We start from the raw sequence: 22,074 nt of genomic DNA on the forward strand, positions 1-22,074 counted from the left end.
AAGTAAGGATTATTCGTTTTGTATGGATAAACTGGCTAATTCCTTGTCTGATTGTCATTGAAATATGTGACCTTGATTATAAGGGTGACTTCATTCTTTTAGAATGAAACACCTTGTAAATGCATCACAATTACTCAACATAGGATGTGTTCACCCTGTTAGCTTGCCTCCACCATCTACTTAAATCTTACTCTTCTATCTTACTACTTGTATTAGCTTCCTAGGGCTGCTGTAACAAAGTACCACAAACCTGTTGGCTTAAAATTAATAGAAGTTTATTCTTTCACAGTTTTAGAGGCTAGAAGTCTGGAATCAAGGTGTCATCCTCTCCCTGAAGGCTCAAGGGAGGATCTGTTCCATGCCTTTCTCTTAGCTTCTGATGTTGCCGCAATCTTTGGCAATTCTTGTAGATACATTACTCTAATCTCTGCCTCTGTCATCACATTGCATTCTCCTCTTTATGTGTATCTGTCCCTGTATCTCTTCTCTTTTAAGAAAGATACAAATCGTGTTGGATTAAGGGCCCACCCTACTCCCGTGTGACCTCATCTTAACTTACATCTAAATTACTTCTGCAAAGACACTGTTTTCAGATAAGGTCACATTCACAGGTAGCAGGGGTTAGGATTTCAGCAAATCTTTTTTGGGGAACACAATTCAACCCACAACACTACCATTCCTGGCACTAAAATAATAATAATAATAATAATAATAAAACTATGTCATAATGTATTCAGTTCCTAATGAATATTTTTAATAGAAATTATCACCAATTGAAAATGAAAAATGGGCTCAGGCACAGTGGCTCACGCCTATAATCCCAGCACTTCGGGAGGCCGAGGCGGGCAGATCATTTAAGGTCAGGAATTTAAGACCGGCCTGGCCAACATGGGGAAACCCCATCTGTACTAAAAATACAAAAAGTAGCCAGTTGTGGTGGTGCATTCCTGTAATCCCAGCTACATGGGAGGCTGAAGCAGGAGAATCGGTTGAACCCGGGAAGTGGAGGTTGCAGTGAGCCTAGATTGCACCACTGCATTCCAGCCTGGGCAACAGAGCAAGACTGTCTCGAAAAAAAAAAAAAAAAAGAAAAGAAAAAATGAAAACTAGGCAAGGTGCAGTGGTGCCTGTCTGTAGTCCCAGCTACTTGGGAGGCCAAGACAGGAGAATTGCTTGAGGCCAGGGGTTTAAGATTACAGTCAGCTATGATCACACCACTGCACTCCAGCCTCAGTGACAGAGTGAGACCCTATCTCTACACACAAAAAAAGGCACTTTGGGAAGCTAAGGTGGATAGATCAGTTGAGCTCAGGAGTTTGAGACCAGCCTGGGCAATATAGCAAGACCCTGTCTCTACAAATAATAAAAAATAAGCTGAGCGCCGGGCGCGGTGGCTCACGCCTGTAATCCCAGCACTTTGGGAGACCGAGGTGGGCGGATCACGAGGTCAGGAGATCGAGACCATCCTGGCTAACAAGGTGAAACCCCGTCTCTACTAAAAAAATACAAAAAATTAACCGGGCAAGGTGGTGTGCGCCTGTAGTCCCAGCTACTCGGGAGGCTGAGGCAGGAGAATGGCATGAACCCCGGGGGGCGGAGCCTGCAGTGAGCCGAGATCGCGCCACTGCACTCCAGCCTGGGCAACAGCGAGACTCTGTCTCAAAAAAAAAAAAAAAAAAAAAAGCTGAGCATGGTGGCGCATACCTGTGGTCCCAGCTACTTGGGAGGCTATGGTGGGAGGACTGCTTGAGCATGGGAGGTTGAGGCTGCAGCGAGCTGTGATGGTGCCACAGTACTTCAGCCTGGATAATAGCATGAGACCCTGGATGACAGCGTGAGAAAGAAAAAAGGCCAGGCATGGTGGCTTATGCCTATAATCCTAACACTTCGGGAGGCTGAGGTGGGAGGATCACCTGAGCCTGAGGAGGTCGAGGCTGCCGTGAGCTGTGATCGCACTGCTGCATTCCAACCTGGGTGACAGAGGGAAAGCCTGTCTTTTTTTTTTTTTTTTTTTTTTCTGAGAGTCTTGCTCTGTCGCCCAGGCTGTGGTGCAGTGGTGCGATCTCGGTTCACTGCAACCTCTGCCTCATGGGTTCAAGTGATTCTCCTGCCTCAGCTTCCTGAGTATCTGGGATTGCAGGTGCCCACCACCACGCCTGGCTAATTTTTGTATTTTTGGTAGAGATGGAGTTTCCCCATGTTGGGCAGGCTGGTCTTGAACTCTTGACTTCAGGTGATCTGCCCACCTCAGCCTCCCAAAGGGCTGGGATTACAGGCGTGAGCCACTGTGCCTGGCCAGAAATTCTGTCTTTAAAAAAAGAAAAGAAAGAAAATGAAAACTATACACAGTAACACTGATAACCATAAAATTAATCTGAGGAAAAATAAGAAATCTTGGCCTCTACTGGTGTTTTTGTGAAGGGAAGTTGAAGGTGCTGAAGCATCTAGACATGAAAGAACCAGGCACAACTTCTGAGTGTGGCTCGCTCTCCTCTCAGTTTCCTTCATTAGAAAATAACATTTTGCAGATGACATGATTCTGTATCTAGAAAACCCCATCGTCTCAGCCCAAAAGCTTCTTAAGCTGATAACCAACCTCAGCAAAGCCTCAGGATACAGATCAGTGTGCAAAAATTGCAAACATTCCTGTACACCAATAACAGGCAAGCAGAGAACCAAATCATGAATGAATTCCTATTCACGGTTGCCACAAAAATAATAAAATACCTAGGAATACAGCTAACAAGGAAAGTGAAAGACCTCTTCAAGTAGAGCTACAAACCACTGCTCAAAGAAATCAGAGGTGACACAAACAAATGGAAAAACATTCCATGCTTATGGATAGGAAAAATCAATATCATGAAAATGGCCATACCACCCAAAGCAATTTACAGTTTCAATGCTATTACCATTAACTACCATTGACATTCTTCACAGAATTAGAAAAAACTACTTTAAAATTCATATGGAACAAAAAAAGCATGAATAGCCAGGACAATTCTAAGCAAAAAGAACAAAGCTGCAGGCATCACGCTAGCCAACTTCGAACTATACTACAAGGCTACAGTAACAAAAACAGAATGGTACTGGCGCAAAAACAGAAAGATAGACTAATGGAACAGAATAGAGAACCCAGAAATAAGACTGCACACCTACAACTATCTGATCTTTGACAAATCTGACCAAAACCAGCAATGGGGAAAGGAGTCCCTATTTAATAACCGGTGCTGGGAGAACTGGCTAGCCATATTCAAATATTGAAACTGGACCCCTTCTTTACACCATATATAAAAACCAACTCAAGATGGGTTAAAGACTTAAATTTAAAACACAAAACTATAAAAACCCTAGAAGAAAATCTAGGTAATACCATTCAAAACATAGGCACATGCAAAGATTTCATAATGAAGATGCCAGAAGCAATTGCAACAGATTCAAAAATTGACAAATTTAATTTCTAATTAAACTAAAGCACTTCTGCACAGCAAAAGAAACTATCATCAGAGTAAACAGACAACCTACAGAATGGGAGAAAATTTTTGCACTCTATCCATCTGACAAAGGTCTAACATCTAGCATTTACAACATTATGAGATAAAAACAGCCCCATTAAGAAGTGGGCAAAGGACATGAACAGACACTTTTCAAAAGAAGATATATATATGGTGAACAAACATGAAAAAAAAGCTCAATATCACTGATCATTAGAGAAATGCAAATCAAAGCCACAATGAGGCTGGGTGTGGTGGCTCACCACTGTAATTTTAGCACTTTGGGAGGCCAAGGTGGGCAGGTCACTTGAGGTCAGGAGTTTGAGACCAGCCTGGCCAACATGGTGGAATCCTGTCTCTACTGAAAAATACAAAAATTAGGCGGGTGTGGTGGCAGGTACCTGTAATCCCAGCTACTTGAGAGGTTGAGGCAGGAGAATCGCTTGAGCCCAGGAGGTGGAGGTTGCAGTGAGCCGAGATCGTGCCACTGCACTCCAGCCTGGGTAAAAGAGCAAGACTTCGTCTCAAAAAATAAAAAAAAATGTAATTTAAATATAATATTTTAAGTCAGAGACTTAGCCCATGTTCATCTAGTGTTGAATTAAGGAGGGCAGGAGACTAGGAGCTGGCATGTGGCTGTTCAGAAATGTGGCTCCTGAGAGGCTGCAAATCATTTTCTCTCTTTTTTATTCCCCTTTTTCTTGTAGTTAGAAGGGGAAGATAAAAGACTTTGATTCATGAAGAATCTGCTCACTGAGAAGTGTATATCAAGCCACAGTTTCCATCAAAAAGTGATTAAGCAGAGAATGGAGAAGAAGGTTGATTCCAGGTGAGTGATGGGACTTGAGAAAAAAATATAACTGGAATAATGGTTCATATAAAACTGTAAACATTTTGTGTATGAAAAAATTTATAAATTATGAGTGAGGTAGTAACTATGGGTAAGGTTTTTTTTTGTCATTGATATTTCGAGTTTTTCATCTATAAGATAATACACATTTCGTACATTATGTTGTTGTCAAAAAACATTCTGAGTAGTGCATGGAAATATCAATCATTAAAATTTGATTCTGAGCAGAAGTGAGTATTATTTTCCTGAGCTTTGAAGTTATATCATCAAGGTTGGCCGGCTCTCGTGTCTTTACTTTTGATCATGGTTGCTTTCAGACTTTTACCTTTAGTTGGCTGTATCTCTCCACTGAAGTTCTCGGCACCTTATAATGTGGCAGACTCTGTATAACTCTCCCTTTCTGGGTTTTGGTAATTGTTCCCTCCCCTCATTTCTTTGGGCCTAGAGGTAGTACCACCTTAGCTTCTACTAGCTTCAGGTTCCTGCACTGTTCCTTGTAGTTCCTCTACACCCACAAGTTTGTAAATATACCATCTTCAGGTTGTCCTATTTTTAATATGTCATCTATTTTCTTGTGACCTTTCCTAGGTTTTATCATGAATGTTATTGGATTTTGTCACATGGTTTTTGTACATTTATTGAGATAATCATGTGGTTTTCGTTCTTTTTTCTATTAATAGGGTGTATTACATAAATTGATTTTTGAATGTTAAACCAGCCTTGCATTCCTGGGATAAATCCCATTTAGTCATGGTGTTTATATGGCATATAGTTGTATTAGTCAGGGTCCTCTAGAGGGACAGAACTAATAGGATATATGTATATGTGAAAAGGAGTTTGTTAAGGAGAATTGACTCACACAATCACAAGGTGACGTCCCGTGATAGGCAGTCTGCAAGTTGAGGAGCAAGGAAGCCAGTAGTAGCTCAGTCCAAGTCCCAATACCTCAAAAGTAGGGAAGCCAACAGTGCAGCCTTCAATCTGTGGCCAAAGGCTTGCGAGCCCCTGGTAAACCATTGGTTAAGTCCAAGAATCCAACAGCCAAAGAACTTAGAGTCTGATGTTCGAGGTCAGGAAACATCCAGCATGGGAGAAAGATGCAGGCCAGAAGACTTAGCAAGTCAGCTTCTCCTACCTTCTGCCTGCTTTTCCTAGCTGTGCTGGCAGCCATTGGATGGTGCCCACCTACATTGTGGGTGGGCCTTCCTCTCCTAGTCCACTGACTCAAATGTTAATCTCTTTTGGCAACACCCAGATACACCCAGAAACAATACTTTGCATCCTTCAATTCAATCAAGTTGACACTTAATATTAACCATCACAATGGTTTTTATACATTGTTGGATTTGGTTTGCTACTATTTTTTGAGGATTTTTATGTCTAGTCACGAGGTCTGTTGGTCTTTTTTTTTTCTTTTTGGTAATATCTTTGTCTTTGGTATGATGGTGATACTGGTCTCAATGAATTTGGAAGTGTTCCTCTATTTTCTGGAAGAGTTTATAGAGCATTGTTATGGTATTTATTTATTTATTTTTGAGATGGAGTCTCATTCTGTTGCCCAGGCTGGAGTGCAGTGGTACAGTCTCGGCTCACTGCAATCTCTGCCTGCCCGGTTCAAGTGATTCTCCATCATGTTAGCCAGGCTAGTCTCAAATTCCTGGGGTGATCTGCCCACCTCCGCCTCCCAAAGTGCTGGGATTACAGGTGTTGAGCCTATTATTTCTTTTTCTTTTTAAATCTTTGGTAGAATTAATCACTGACACTATCTGCTTTTTTTTGTAGGAAAAATTATTTTGGAGACAGGGTCTTGCTCTGTTGCCTGGGCTGGAGTATAGTGGCACGATCACAGCTCAGTGCAGTTTCTAACTCCTGGGCTCAAGCAGTCTTGCTGCCTCAGCCTCCCAAAGTGCTGGGATTACAGATTTGAGCTACCAAGCCTGGCCTCTTTGTAGGAAAATTTTTAATTACTCATTTAATTTTTTTTACTTGATAGAGATCTATTAGGTTTCTATTTATTGTTTTTGTTTGTTTTTTGAGATAGAGTCTTACTCTTGTCACCCAGGCTGGAGTATGGTGGTGTGATCTCGGCTCACTGCAACCTCAGCCTCCCTGGTTCAAGCAATTCTCCTGCCTCAGCCTCCCGAGTAGCTGAGATTAGAGACACATGCCACCATGCCTGGCTAATTTTTGTATTTTTAGTAGAGATGGGGTGTTACCATGTTGGCCTGGCTTGTCTTGAACTCGTGACCTCAAATGACCCACCTGCCTCGGCCTCCCAAAGTACTGGGATTACAGGCATGAGCCACTGAGCCCAGCTGTGTTTCTTCCTGAGTTAATTTTGGTAATTTCAGTTTTTCTAGAAATTTTTCAATTTCATTTATGTTGTCTAATTTGTTGGCATAAAGTTAACTGTATGCCCTTATAATTCTTTTAATTTATGAAGGGTCAGTGGTAATGTCCTTTCTTTCATACCTAATTTTGGTGATCTGTGTCTTCTCTCTTTTCTCATTGGTTGATCTAGGTAAAGACTTGCCAGTTTTGCTGAGGGACCCTTACTGTTATGCTCTTTTTTTTTCTTAAACTAATTTGAATTGGGTTCCTGTAGCTTGCAACTTAGGCTGCTATGAATATACAGAAGTTTCTTATAGAATCCACTGGGTCTTGGGCAAAGTGGGAGTGAGAACTGTTTGAGGACCTATTCAGCAGGTATTATGGACCCTTCTTCCTGAGCAGAGCCATCTTCGTGCTTCAGAATTTCATTGTGGGAGAATGAATTTGGTTGATCCAGCAAGGGTCAGTTTTTTCCCCTGGTGTAATCAACTAGGACTTGGAGGAAGGTCATTGAGTTCAAGTATAGCTGCTGAGATCCTGCCCCTGTTGATAGATGTTCTCATAGAAGGAGTCCTCTTAAGCTGAACCAGCACCCTGACAGTGTTTACTACGTGGTCCACAGAGTACTCTTTAGGCCTGCTTTATTTCATCTTCTCAAGCAAATTAACGATGGCCTTGATATGAAGCTCTGTGGCCTCTAACTCTGGCATAGTTTCTTTTTTTTTTTTTTTTAAGATGGAGTTTTGCTCTGTCGCTCAGGTTGGAGTGCAGTGGCACGATCTCTGCTCACTGCAACCTCTGCCTCCCGGTTCAAGCAATTCTCCTGCCTCAGCCTGGTTTCTTCAAATACCCTGCTGCTTTAGGTTGAGGAGGCTAAGAAGGGAATATATTTCCTTTAAGTTTTTTGTTTGTTTGTTTGAGACAGAGTCTTGCTCTGTTGCCCAGGCTGGAGTACAATGGCGTGATCTTGGCTCACTGAAGCCTCTGCCTCCCGGGCTCAGTGATTCTCCTGCCTTAATCTCTCGAGTAACTGGGATTACAGGTACATGCCATCACGCCCAGGTAATTTTTTTATGTTAGTAGAGAAGGAGCTTTGCCATGTTGGTCTGGCTGGTCTGGAACTCCTGGCCTCAAGTGATCCGCCTGTCTTGGCCTCCCAGAGTACTGGGATTACAGGTGTGAGCCACCGTGCCCCAGCCTTAGGTGTTAAATATGCAGATTCAGAAAGGTATGGAAAAATATATCATTTAAGATATCATTTTGAAACAAACAATGTAACCATAACCCAGGTAAAGAAATAGGTTATTGGCCGGCATGGTGGCTCACGCCTGTAATCCCAGCACTGCAATCCCGCACTTTGGGAGTGCGAGGTGGGCAGATCATCTGAGGCCAGGAGTTTGAGACCAGTCTGACCAATATGGTAAAACCGCATCAGCCACCATGCCCAGCTGATGTTATGATTTTTTAATGCAATGTAAAATGATGAAATCAAGCTATTTAACTTATTTAACTTATCTGTCACCTCAAATATTTGACTTTTTTTTTTCTTTTGAGACAGGGTCTCGCTTTGTTGCCCAGGCTGGAGTGCAGTGGTGTGATCATGGCTCACTGCAGCCTCAGCCTCCTGGGATCAAGCAATCTTCATGCCTCGGACCCCCAAGTAGCTGGGACTTCAGTAATGCACCACCATGTCTGGTGAATTTTTGTATTTTTTGTAGAAATGGGGTTTCACCACGTTGCCTAGGCTGGTCTTGAACTCCTGGGCTCAAGCAATCTGCCCACCTCCCAAAGTGCTCAGACTACAGGTGTGAGATGGTGCACCGAGCCTTGACATTTTTTGTAATGAGAAGATTTGAGATTTACTCTCTTAGGGATACTGAAATATATAGTACTCGGGCGTGGTGACTCATGCCGGCAATCCCAGCACTTTGGTGTTTTGTTTTGTTTTGTTTTGTTTTGTTTTGTTTTGTTTTAGACAAAGTCTTGCTCTGGCTGGAGTGCAGTGGCATGGCTGGAGTGCAGTGGTGCGATCTCAGCTCACTGCAACCTTCGCCTCCTGGGTTCAAGCGATTCTCCTGCCTCAGCCTCTTGAGTAGCTGGGATTACAGGCGCACACCACCACGCCTGGCTAATTTTTTTTGAATTTTTAGTAGAGACCGGGTTTCACCATGTTGGTCAGGCTGGTCTCAAACTCCTGACCTCGTGATCCACCCGCCTCGACTTCCCAGAGTGCTGGGATTACAGACGTGAGCCACTGCGCCCAGCCAATCCCAGCACTTTCAGAGGCTGAGGTGGGTGGATTACCTCAGGTCAGGAGTTGGAGACTAGCCTGGCTGACATGGCAAGACCCTGTCTCTGCTAAAAATACAAAAATTAGTCTGGCATGGTGGCACACTACTATAATCCCAGCTACTTGGGAAGCTGAGGCAGGAGAATCACTTGAATCTGGGAGTTGGAGGTTGCAGTGAGCTGAGATTGGAGATTGCACCACTGCACTCCAGCCCAGGTGACAGAGTGAAACTCCATCTCAAAAAAAAAAAAATGTAGTACTGAATTTTAGCTATAGTCACCATGCTGTTCAATAGATATTAAAAATCAACTGGCCGGGCGCAGTGGCTCATGCCTGTAATCTCAGCAGTTTGGAGGCCAAGGCGGTCGGATCGTGAGGTCAGGAGATCGAGACCATCCTGGCTAACATGGTGAAACCCCGTCTCTACTAAAAATACAAAAAAAAAATTAGCTGGGTATGGTGGCGGGCGCCTGTAGTCCCAGCTACTCGGGAGGCTGAGGCAGGAGAATGGCGTGGACCTGAGAGGCGGAGCTTGCAGTGAGCCAAGATTGCACCACTACACTCCAGCCTGGGCGACAGAGTGAGACTCTGTCTCAAAAAAAAAAAAAAAAAAAAATCAACTGTATTTCTCCTATTTAACTGAGGCTTTGTATCCTTTGATTACCATCTTCCCATTCCCCCTACTCCTAGCCTTTGGTAACCATCATTCTCCTCTCTGTTTCTATGCATTCATTTGTTTTAGATTCCACATATAAGCGAGAACAGGTCATATTTGTCTTTGTGTGTTTGGAGTATTTCACTTAATATAATGTTCTCCATTTCCGATATTCATGTTGTCGAAAATGACAGAATGTCTTCCTTTTTTTTTGAGACAGAGTCTCACTCTGTCGCCAGGCTGGAGTGCAGTGGTGCAATCTCAGCTCACTGCAACCTCTACCTCCCAGGTTCAAGCGATTCTCCTGCCTCATCCTCTAGTAGTTGGGACTACAGGCGCGTGCCACCACGCCCAGCTAATTTTTGTATTTTTAGTAGAGACAGGGTTTCACCATGTTGGCCAGGATGGTCTCAATCTCTTGACCTCATGATTGCCCGCCTCAGCCTCTCAAAGTGCTGGGATTACAGGTGTGAGCCACTGCACCCGGCTAACCATCTGTATTTCTAGTAAGTTCCCAAGTGATGGTTATGCTGTTGGCTTTGGTATCACACTTTGATAACCACTGTTCTATGGTATCCACTTCAGAATAGATTGTGGACCAAAGATTATGGGAATCTTCAATTTTGCTAGATAATGATTTTCTGAATTGTTTGTACCAGTTTATACTCTTGTTGGCAGTGTATGAACATGTTCATTGACTTACCAACACTATACTAATCTGGTAGGTATGTCTCATTATACTTTGTGTGTGTGTGTGTGTGTGTGTTTCTTTTTTCTTTTTTTCTTTTTTTTGGGGGGACAGGATCTCATTCTGTTACCCAGGCTGGAGTACAGTGGCATGATCATGGCTCACTGCAGCCTCGACCTGCCAGCTCATGCAATCCTCCCTCCTCAGCCTCCCAAGTAGCTGGGACTATAGATATGCACCACCGTGCCTGGCTAATTGTGTGTGTGTGTGTGTGTGTGTGTGTGTGTGTGTGTGTGTGTGTGGAGACAGGGTCTTGCTTGGTTGCCCACGCTGGTCTTGAACTCCAGAGCGCAAGTGATCCTCCTGCCTCACCCTCCCAAAGTACTGGGATTATAGGCGTGAGCCATGTGCCAGCCTAATTGTGATTCCTATTTTCATTTCCTGAATTCCTGTTGTGGCTTAGTACCTTTTTTTTTTTCTTTTTTTGAGATGGCATCTCCCTCTGTTGCCCAGGCTGGAGTGCAGTGGCGTGATCTCGGCTCACTGCAACCTCCATCTCCCAGGTTCAAGCAATTCTCCTGCCTCAGCCTCCCAAGTAGCTGGGACTACAGGCATGCACCACGACGTCTGGCTAATTTTTGTATTATTAGTAGAGACGAGGTTTCACCATGTTGGCCAGGATGGTCTTGAACTCCTGAATTCGTGATCTGCCCACCTCGGCCTCCCAAAGTGCTGGCTGGGGCTTAGTACCTTTTTTTTTTTTTTGAGGCGGAGTCTCGCTCTTTCGCCCAGGCCGGAGTGCAGTGGCGCTATCTCGGCTCACTGCAATCTCTGCCTCCCGGGTTCACGCCATTCTCTTGCCTCAGCCTCCCGAGTAGCTGGGACTATAGGCACCCGCCACGATGCCCAGCTAATTTTGTTTTTGTATTTTTAGTAGAGACGGGGTTTCACCATGTTAGTCAGAATGGTCTCAATCTCCTGACCTCATGATCCGCCCTCGTTGGCCTCCCAAAGTGCTGGGATTACAGGCGTGAGCCACCGCACCCGGCTGGGGCTTAGTACCTTTTTATGTGTTTATTGGGTATCTAGATTTTCTCTTTTTGAAGTACATATTCAAGTCTTATTCATGTTTTTCTAATGAGTTGTATATTGAGTATTTGTACTAATTAATATATAGGAGGTTTTCTACTTTTGAATATGAATCTTTCGTATGTTTTATGTGTGACAAATACCTTCTCCCTCTGTTCTCTTCATCATTTGATGAATTAAGGTGTTTTAAATTTTAGGCTGGGTGCTGTGGCGAATTCTAGCACTTTGAGAGGCCGAGGAGGGTGGGTCACTTGAGGTCAGGAGTTAGAGACAAGCCTGACCAACATGGCAAAACCGCGTCTCTACTAGTAATACAGAAATTAGCCAGGTGTGGTGGTGTGTGCCTGTAGTCCTAGCTATTCGGGAGGCTGAGGCAGGAGAATTGCTTGAACCTGTGAGGTGGGGGTTACAGTGAGCCTAGATGGCACCCCTGCACTCCAGCCTGGGCAACAGGGTGAAACTCTGAAAGAAAGAAAGAAAAAAAAAGAAAGCCAGGCACAGTGGCTCAACCCCTGTAATCCCAGCACTTTGAGAGGCCGAGGCAGGCGGATCATTTGAGGTCAGGAGTTCAAGACCAGCCTGGCCAACATGGCGAAACCCCATCTCTACTAAAAATAAAAAAATCAGGCCGGGCGTGGTGGCTCATGCCTGTAATCCCAGCACTTTGGGAGGCTGAGGTGGGCGGATCACCTGAGGTCGGGAGTTCAAGACCAGCCTGACCAACATGGAAAAACCCCGTCTCTATTAAAAATACAAAATTAGCCAGGCATGGTGGTACATGCCTGTAATCCCAGCTACTCGGGAGGCCGAGGTGAGAGAATCACTTGAACCTGGGAGGCGGAGGTTGCAGTGAGCCAAGATCGCGCCATTGCACTCCAGCCTGGGCAACAAGAGCGAAACTCCGTCTCAAACAAATAAATAAATAAATTTAAATAAATAAAATCAGTCAGATGTGGTGTTGCATGCCTGTAATCCCAGCTACTTGGGAGGCTGAAGCGGGAGAATCACTTGAACCTGGGAGGTGGAGGTTGCAGTGAGCTGAGATGGTGCCACTATACTCCAGCCTGGGTGACAGAGTGAGACTCTGTCTCAAAAAAAAAAGAAAAAAAAATTTAACTTAGTAAAATTTGTGTCTTTTCCTTTGTAATTAATGTGTGTTCTTTTTTTTTTTTTTTTTTTTTTTTTTTGGCGGAGTCTTGCTCTGTCGCCCAGCCTGGAGTGCAGTGGCGCAATCTCGGCTCACTGCAAGCTCCGCCTCCTGGGTTCACGCCATTCTCCTGCCTCAGCCTCTCCAAGTAGCTGGGACTACAGGCGCCCACCACCACGCCCGGCTAATTTTTTGTATTTTTAGTAGAGACGGGGTTTCACCATGGTCTCGATCTCCTGACTTCGTGATCCGCCCGCCTCAGCCTCCCAAAGTGCTGGGATTACAAGCGTGAGCCACCACGCCCGGCCTAATTAATGTGTGTTCTGTCAGGGTTAAGGAATCTATTTCTTCCCTGATGTCATGAAGATATTCTGTTTTTTTTTGTTGTTGTTGTTTTTGTTTTTGTTTTTTTTTTTTTGAGACGGAGTCTCGCTCTGTTGCCTAGGCTGGAGTGCAGTGGGACAATATCGGCTCACTGCAAGCTCTGCCTCCTGGGTTCACGCCATTCTCCTGCCTCAGCCTCCCAAGCAGCTGGGACTATAGGTGCCCACCACTACGCCCAGCTAATTTTTTGTATTTTTAGTAGAGACGGGGTTTCACGGTGGTCTCGATCTCCTGACCACGTGATCCACCTGCCTCGGCCTCCCAAAGTGCTGGGATTGCAAGTGTGAGCCACCACGCCCAGCCTTTTTTTTGTTTTTTTGAGACAGGATCTTGCACTGTCACACAGGCTGGATTGCAGTGGCACGATCAGGGTCACTGTGGCCTCAACCTCCCAGGCTTAAGCAGTCCTCCCATCTCAGCCTCCCAAATAGATGGCACTACAGGCGTGTGCCACCACACCCAGCGAATTTTTGTATTTTTTGTAGAGATGGGCTTTCTTTTTTTTTTTTTTTGAGACGGAGTCTTGCTCTGTCGCCCAGGCTGGAGTGCAGTGGCGCAATCTCGGCTCACTACAAGCTCCGCCTCCCAGGTTCACGCCATTCTCCTGCCTCAGCCTCTCCGAGTAGCTGGGACTACAGGTGCCCGCCACCATGCCCGGCTAATTTTTTTGTATTTTTAGTAGAGACGGGGTTTCACCGTGGTCTCGATCTCCTGACCTCGTGATCCGCCCGCCTCGGCCTCCCAAAGTGCTGGGATTACAAGCGTGAGCCACCGCTCCCGGCCGAGGTGGGCTTTCATTGCATTGCCCAAGCTGGTGTCAAACTCCTGGGCTCAAGCAATTCGCTTGCCTCGGCCTCCCAAAGTGCTGGGATTACAGGTGCGGGCCACCATGCCTGGCTGAAGATATTTTGTATCATCTTTAAGAACTCATTATTTTGCTGTTTACATTTTATTTTCCAGACCTCCTGAAATTGACTTTTGTTGATTATGTGAGTTAGGGATCCTATTTCATTTTTTTTCACATGGGTATGTAATTGTCCCGGCACAGTTTATTGAAAAAACTGCTCTATAGTGCCATTTTTATCATTACTCAAGTGTCCATTAAGGCCAAGTCTGTTTCTTGGCTATGTACCTTGTTCCTTTGGTCAATTTGTTTCTGCTACAAAATCGTGATGTCTTGAATATGTAGCCTTACAATAAGCCTGATATCTGAGTAAGACTGCTTATCTAGTACTTTTAAGAATGTCTAAACTATTCTTGGTCTTTTGTAATTCTATGAAAGCTTCAGAATCAACTTGTGAAGTCCTCTCCCTCCCCAAAATAGAATATATTGTTGTTGGGTTTTTTTTGTTGTTGTTGTTTTTAAGACAGTCTTCCTCTGTCGCCCAGCAGGAGTGGCACAGTCTTGGCGCACTGCAACCTCTGCCTCCCAGGTTCAAGCTATTCTCCTGCCTCAGCCCCCAGAGTAGCTGGGATTACAGGCACCCGCCACCACACCTGGCTGTTTTTTTGCATTTTTAGTAGAGATGGCATTTCACCATGTTGGCCAGGCTGGTCTTGAACTCCTGTTCTCAGTCAGGGTGATCCACCCGCCTTGGCCTTCCAAAGTACCGGGATTACAAGTGTAAGCCACTGTGCCCAGCCCTCTATTGGGGTTTTAATTGCGATTACTTTGAATCTATAGATCAGAGTGGGAAAAACTGACATCTATATGGTACTGAGTTCTCCATTTTGCCTATAAAATTATTAGATTTACTCCTATGTTTGATATTTGTGATGCCATTTGAACGTAGTATATAAATATATATAATTGTTTTTTCCTTATTGCTAGTTTATAGAAATATAGAGTTGACCCTCATTTATTTGGTTTTCTCTCTTCCTGATCAGTTTCACTGGCTGTCAACTGTATTAGTCTTTTTAAGGAACCAGCTTTTCTCTTTGATCATCTCTGTTATGTTTGTTTTCCCTTTGTGGCTGCTGTTCTTAGAAAATACTGCTTACAAGGCTGACCCTTGGCTGGTGTCTGGAAACTTAGATTTCAGAAGGGTTCCCACCATTCCCTAACTGATGAATAGTTAACTGGACCTACACTGTTGTGTGTTCATGCAATGTTGTTTATGCTGAATACTAGCACTCCTTCTAGGAGTCTGGAATTTTGGTATGTGTTAGGCAGAGGGTGCCTGTCTGACCAGCCCTCAGTAAAAGCTTGGGTACTGAGTCTCTAATAAGCTTCACTGATACACAACACTTCTCACGTGTTATCACAATTCAGTGCCAGAGGAATTAAGAGTGTCCTTTGTGATTCCGCTGGGAGAGGATTCTTGGAAGCTTGCACTTGATTTCTTCCAGACTTTGCCCTGTGCCTCTCTTCCATTTGTTGATTTGCTTTGCATCCTTTTGCATAAAGATTGAAGAAAAAATCATAATGGAAGTTAGCAAATACGTTGTAATGCTCATAAAAATACTACCTATCAATATATGAAATACAACTACAGTCATGTTTAGAGGAATGTATAATGGGTTTAATGCATTTAATGTATAGCATTAAATGCATGTATTTTAAAGGAATTAAGACTGAAAACCAGCGAACTATGCATTTAATGTATAGCATTAAATGCATGTATTTTAAAGGAATTAAGACTGAAAACCAGCGAACTATGCATCTATCATTTTTTTTCTTTTCTTTTCCTTTTTTTTTTTTTCTTTTTAAGACAGGGTCTTGCTCTGTCGCTCAGGCTGGTGTGCAGTGGCATGATCATAGCTCACTGCAGCCTTGAACTCCTGGGTTCAAGTGATCTTTCCATGTCAGTCTCCCATGTAGCTGGGAGTAGAGGCATGCATCACCACATCTGGCTAATTTTTTTTTTTTTTTCCGAGACACAGTCTTGCTCTCCCGCCCAGGCTGGAGTGCAGTGGCATGACCTTGGCTCACCACAACATCTACCTCGTGGGTTCAAGCAATTCTCCTGCCTCAGCCTCCCAAGTAGCTGGGATTACAGGCGTGTGCCACCATGCCTGGCTAATTTTTTGTATTTTTAGTAGAGACAGGGTTTCACCATATTGGCCAGGCTGGTCTCCAACTCCTGACTTCAGGTGATCCACCCGCCTTGGCTTTCCAAAGTGCTGGGATTACAGGCGTGAGCCACTGCACCCAGCCTAATTTTTAAATTTTTTGTAGTGATGGGGTCTCTCTGTGTTGCCCAGCTGATCTCAACTCCTAGCCTTAAGCAATCCACCCACCTTGACCTCCCATAGTGCTGGGATTATAGGCATGAGTCACTGCCTGGCCAAAAATTTTTTTATTTTAAACTTTAATTAATTTTGAGACTGGGTTATGGCACTGGCTAATTTTTGTATTTTTGGTAGAGATGGGGTTTCACCATGTTGCCCAGGGTGGTCTTGAACTGCTGGGCTCAAGTGATCCACCCGCCTCAGCCTCCCAAAGTGCTGGGATTACAGGCATGAGTCACTGTGCCTGGCCAAAAATTATTTACTGATAAATATAACACAAATACAGAAAATGGCATAAAACAAGTGGGTACCCTAGTGAATTATTATATGGCAGACACCTTTGTAACCACCACCTGTTTAAAAAAAAAAAAAAAAAAAAGATCTTGGCAGTCATTTCTGAACTTCCTTCCAAACCCACTGACTGCCCCTCAGAGAGTAAACTACTAGCTTGACTTGAATAGTAATTACTTTCTCACTTTTCTTCATGGTTTTATTACCCAACTGTGTATCCTTAAACACTGTATAGTTTAGCTTTGCTTGTGGGTTTTTTGAGCAGGATTATAAGCTACTTTCATTGTTTTCTTTATAGTTACCAACATTTTTTCAGATTTCCTAAAATGGTTCTATATTGCTTTCTTATTTTTAAAATTCATTGAGATATAATTCACATATTATACAATTCATTCAAGTGTGCAATTCAGTGGCTCTTATAATATTCATGGAGGGTTTTTTTTTTTAGTTTGGGATATGACCTCTATTGCCAGAGGGGAAGTAATACATGTACAAAACAAAATGTTTGTTGATATAACTTCTGCATCATAATTAAAATCCAGGCAGTATCTAAAAAATAGTCATCTCAATCAAAATCCACTACTTCCATTTGGGCATGGTGGCTCAGGCACTTATAATCCCAGAACTTTAGGAGGTCGAGGTGGGAGGATTCCTTGAGTCCAGGAGTTCGAGACCAGCCTGGGCAACATAGTAAGACCCGGTCTCTACAAAAAGTAAAAAAAAAAATAGCCAGGTGTGGTGGTGCTTGCCTATAGTACCAGCTACTCAGGAGTCTGAGGTGGGAGGATCATGTGAGCCTGGGAGACTAAGGCTGTGTAATTTGTGATTGTTCCACTGCATTCCAGCCTGGGCAACAGAGCCAGACCCTGTCTCAAAAAAAAAAAAAAAAAAGTAGAGTTCAAGACCAGCCTGGGCAACATAGTGAGACCTTGTCTTTAATAAAAAATTTTTTAAAAATTAGCCAGGTGTCATGGGGCATGCCTGTATTCCCCTGGAATCACCAACACTTAGAGAGCTGTTAGATTAATTGGAGACCTGAGATAATAAGAAATCCAGGCATCCTTTACATAGTTTTCTGTTGTTCTTTCTTCCCAATCAGAGACTTGCGAATGTGTGGAGTGACACCATCACCAGCAATTGTAGCCTTGATGACAGAGTCCAATTCTTCTTCACTAATAGCAGGTTGCAGATGATGAGGGGTAATAGCTTTACCTTTAAATCTTTTAGTGCCTTTGATGTCACTTCAAGTATCTCTGCAGTGAGGTATCCAAGGATGGCTGCACTGTTCACAGTGGCAGTCACGACCCCACACATCCATGACTGGTCGTCCTACATTTCAGGTGTCTGTCTATGAATATGGCCCACCAGGAACTGTAAGGAGGCTCTCTGTGAGCGGGAAACAACCACCTTTGTCCTGGCCTTTCCAGTGTCCTTCTCAGCCTTACCACCAGCCTTGCAAGTTCTGCCGAAGCTCAAACAAGGCAGAGAAAGGGCTAGTCAGACACACAGTGAGATCCTACCACCTATTGCTTCATGGCACGGTGATTCAAACTGCCCAGAGAGTTTATGTTTTGTGTGTGTGTGGTAAAATATATATAACATAAAACTTACTATTTCATTTTAACCCTTTTTTTTTTTTTTTTTGAGACAGAATCTCACTGTGTTGCCCAGGCTGGAGGGTAGTGGCGTGATCTTGGCTCACTGTAACCTCCACCTCCTAGGTTCAAGTGCTGCTTGTGCTTCAGCCTCCCGAGTAGCTGGGACTGCAGGCATGTGTCACCATGCTTGGCTAATTTTTTGTATTTTTAGTAGAGACAGGGTTTCACCATGTTGGCCAGACTGGTCTTGAACTCCTGGCCTCAAGAGACCCACCTGCCTTGGCCTCCCAAAGTGCTAGGATTACAAGTGTGAGCCACTGCACCTGGCCCTTTTTTTTTGAGACGGACTTTTGCTTTGTCGCCTAGGCTCAAGTGCAGTGGTACGATCTCTGCTCACTGCAACCTCCACCTCATGGGTTCAAGTGGTTCTCCCGCCTCAGCCTCCCAGGTAGCTGGGATTACAGGCGTGTGTCACCACGCCCGGATAATTTTTGTATTTTTGGTAGAGGCAGTCTTTCACCATGTTGGCCAGGCTGGTCTCGAACTCCTGATCCACCTGCCTCAGCCTCCCAAAGTGCTAGGATTACATGCATGAACCACCATGCCCAGCCTATTTTAACCGTTTTTAAGTGTACAATTTAGTACCATTAAGTACATTGACAATGTGTAACCATCACCACTATCCATACCCAAAACTTTTCATCATCCCATGTGGAAATTCTGTTTCATTAAATGGTATCTCCTCATTCCTCCTACCCTAACCCTTTATAACCTTTATTATACTTTCTGTTTCTAAGAATTTGCCTGTTCTAGACATCTCACGTAAGTGGAATCATGTGATATTTTTCCGTTTGCGTCTGGCTTATTTCAGTTAGCATAGTGTTTTCAAGGTTTCTGTGTCAGAATTTTATTCCTTTTTTTTTTTTTCTTTTGAAATGGAGTCTCGCTCTGTCACCAGGCTGGAGTGCAGTGGTGTGATGTCAGCTTACTGCAACCTCCGCCTCCCATGTTCAAGCAATTCTCTTGCCTCAGCCTCCCGAGTAGCTAGGACTATAGGCATGCGCCACCATGCCCAGCTGATTTTTGTATTTTTAGTAGAGACGGGGTTTCACCACGTTGGCCAGGATGGTCTTGATCTTTTGACCTTGTGATCCACCCGCCTGGGCCTCCCAAAGTGCTGGGATTACAGGTGTGAGCCACAGTGCCTGGCCTTATTCCTTTTTATAGCTCTATAATATTCCATTGTGAACTATAGACCATTTTTTTTATCCATTATCAGTTTATGAACATTTGAGTTGTTTCCACCTTTTGGCTATTGTGAATTATGCTGCTGTGAACATTGTGTACAAGTTTTTGTGTGGACATATGCTGTATTGCTTTTATAATAAGAAAAATATTTTTAAAGCAGAAAATTCAGGCATAGGATACATATCTCATTGTAGTAATAGATAATTATTTGCTCCTTCACATTCCTTCTACTGCCAGTAAATACAGTGATATTTTCTTTTTATAATGTAATTTCCTGTACAGATTGTCTTGTTAAGGAGGGCCATTTACAAATGACCAGTATTTGGCCAGAGTCTCACCTACCTTCAGTGTAAATGTATAAACTGATGATGCTATGTTTTAGAAATTAGAAACCACTCTCCCAAATCAGGAGGAAAAAATCCAGTTTTAATTTCCAAGTTAACAAAATTCAATATATGTATTGTGGTTCCATAAATTTATTTTATGAAGCTGAGCCTGAAGAGCAAGCCAGTCTGTCATCACACCTTAGAAATTCAGGTATCTGAATAGTAAACAGTTTGTCTTTAGAGTGTGAAGTCCGTTCTCTCTTTTGATTCCCACAACCCCAAGCAATATTATTTCCATTCACAGGGGAGGATACTGAGGGTAGGAAAAATCAAGTGATTTGCCATAAACTTCAAATCTGTGAAGTCCGTTATCTCCTTTGATTCCCACAACCCCAAACAATGTTATCTGCATTTACAGGGGAGGATACTGAGGGTAGGAAAAAATCAAGTGATTTGCCATAAACTTCAAATCTGTGGAATCAGGGTGTTTTTTTACTCCAAATCTTGATGTATTTCTACTATTCTACTCTTTAATTGGCAATTGTAAATGTTCTTTGTAGATTAAGCAAGTGATTTTTGTATTAAACCTAAGTCGCACAATAGCACACCATGGCAAGGACTACTATTTTTTTTTTTTTTTTTTTTTGAGATTATGCCATTGCACTCCAGGTCAGGGATTCGAGACTAGCCTGGCCAATATGGTGAAACCCTGTCTCTACTAATAATACAAAAATTAGCCGGGCTTGGTGGCGTGCACCTGTAGTTCCACCTACTTGGGAGACTGAGGCAGAAGAATTGCCTGAACCCAGGAGGTGGAGGTTGCAGTGAGCCGAAATGGCGCCATTGCACTCCAGCCTGGGCGACAGAGTGAGATTCCATCTCAAAAAAAAAAATAAATAAAAATAAAAAGTGTTCCCTTTTCTCTGCTTCCTTGCCAGCATTTGTTATTTTTTTTGGTCTTTTTGACAATAGCCACCTAACAAGTAAGATGACACCTCATTGTGGTTTTCATTTGTATTTTCCTGATAGTGATGTTGAGCATTTTTTCGTATATTTGTTAGCCATTTGTATGTCTTCTTTTGAGAAATGTCTATTCAGAGAATCTGCTCCCCCCACCTTTTTTTTTTTTGAGACAGGGTCTCACTCTGTCACCCAGGCTGGAGTACAGTGGTGGGATCTCAGCTCACTGCGACCTCTGCCTCCCAGGCTCAAGCTATCCTCTCAGATCAGCCTCCGGAGTAGCTGGGACTACAAGCATACACCACCATGCTTGGCTAATTTTTTGTAGAGATAGGATTTTGCCATGTTGCCCAGGCTAGTGTTAAATTCCTGGACTGAAGCCATCTGCCTGCCTCAGCTTCCCAAAGTTGCCCCTTTTTTAATTGGATTTTTTTTTTTTTGCTGTTGAGATGTTTGAGTTCTATTCTGCATATTAATCCCCTGTCAGATAGTTTGCACATATTTTTTGTAATGTTTGTAATCTCATTTCTTTTTTTTTTTTGAGATGGAGTCTTACTCTGTCACCCAGTCATGAGTGCAGTGGTACAATCTTGGCTCACTGCAACCACCACCTCCCGGGTTCAAGTGATTCTCCTGCCTCAGCCTCCCGAGTAACTGGGATTGCAGGTGCATGCCACCACGCCCAGCTAATTTTGTATTTTTAGTAGAGATGGGGTTTCACCATGTTGGCCAGGCTGGTCTTGAACTCCTGACCTCAAGTGATCTAACCACCTTGGCCTCCGAAACTGCTGGGATTACAGGCATGAGCCACCACGCCCAGCCTGTAATCTCATTCTATAGGTTGTCTTTTTACTCTGTTGATTGTTTCCTTTGCTGAGCAGAAGCTTTTGAGATTATCCCATTTTGTTTATTTTTGCTTTTGTTGCCTGTGCTTTTGATGTTTTATTCATAAAATCTTTTCCTAGATGTTTGAAGTATTTCTTCTCGTAGTTTTCTAGTATTGGATCTTACATTTAGGTCTTTGATCCATTTTGAGTTGATATTTATATAGGGTGAGAGGTGGGGGGTCTAGTTTCATTTTTCTGCATGTAAATATTCACTTTTTTTTTTTTTTTTTTTTTGAGACGGAGTCTTTCTCTGTCCCCCAGGCTGGAGTGCAGTGGCGTGATCTCGGCTCACCGCAACCTCCACCTCCTGGGTTCACGCCATTCTCCTGCCTCAGCCTCCCGAGTAGCTGGGAATACAGGCGCCCGCCAACACGCCCGGCTAATTTTTTGTGTTTTTAGTAGAGACGGGGTTTCACTGTGTTAGCCAGGATGGTCTCGATCTCCTGACCTCGTGATCCGCTCGCCTCGGCCTCCCAAAGTGCTGGGATTACAGGCGTAAGCCACCGCACCCGGCCCAAATATTCACTTTTCCCAGCACCATTTATTAAGGAGGGTGTCCTTTCCCCAATGTTCTTGGAGCCTTTGTCAAAAACAAATTGGCACTGGGT

General features: G+C 43.6%; 1 protein-coding gene and 1 pseudogene across 1 annotated transcript in view; one reads left to right on the forward strand and one right to left on the reverse strand.

Annotated features, from left to right (window-relative positions):
• Positions 1-22,074, forward strand: part of SFI1 (SFI1 centrin binding protein) — a 120,434-nt gene that overhangs the window by 10,005 nt on the left and 88,355 nt on the right. The window contains exon 2 of the mRNA XM_032139845.2: positions 4,199-4,320. Coding sequence (XP_031995736.2) covers positions 4,229-4,320 — 92 coding nt within the window. The 5' untranslated portion in view covers positions 4,199-4,228. The remainder of the gene's footprint in view (positions 1-4,198; positions 4,321-22,074) is intronic.
• On the reverse strand, positions 17,511-18,923 carry LOC116459084 (histone H2A.Z-like; annotated as a pseudogene).

Source organism: Hylobates moloch, unplaced genomic scaffold (genome assembly GCF_009828535.3).
Source record: "Hylobates moloch isolate HMO894 unplaced genomic scaffold, HMol_V3 SCAFFOLD_19, whole genome shotgun sequence".
Taxonomy (NCBI): domain Eukaryota; kingdom Metazoa; phylum Chordata; class Mammalia; order Primates; family Hylobatidae; genus Hylobates; species Hylobates moloch.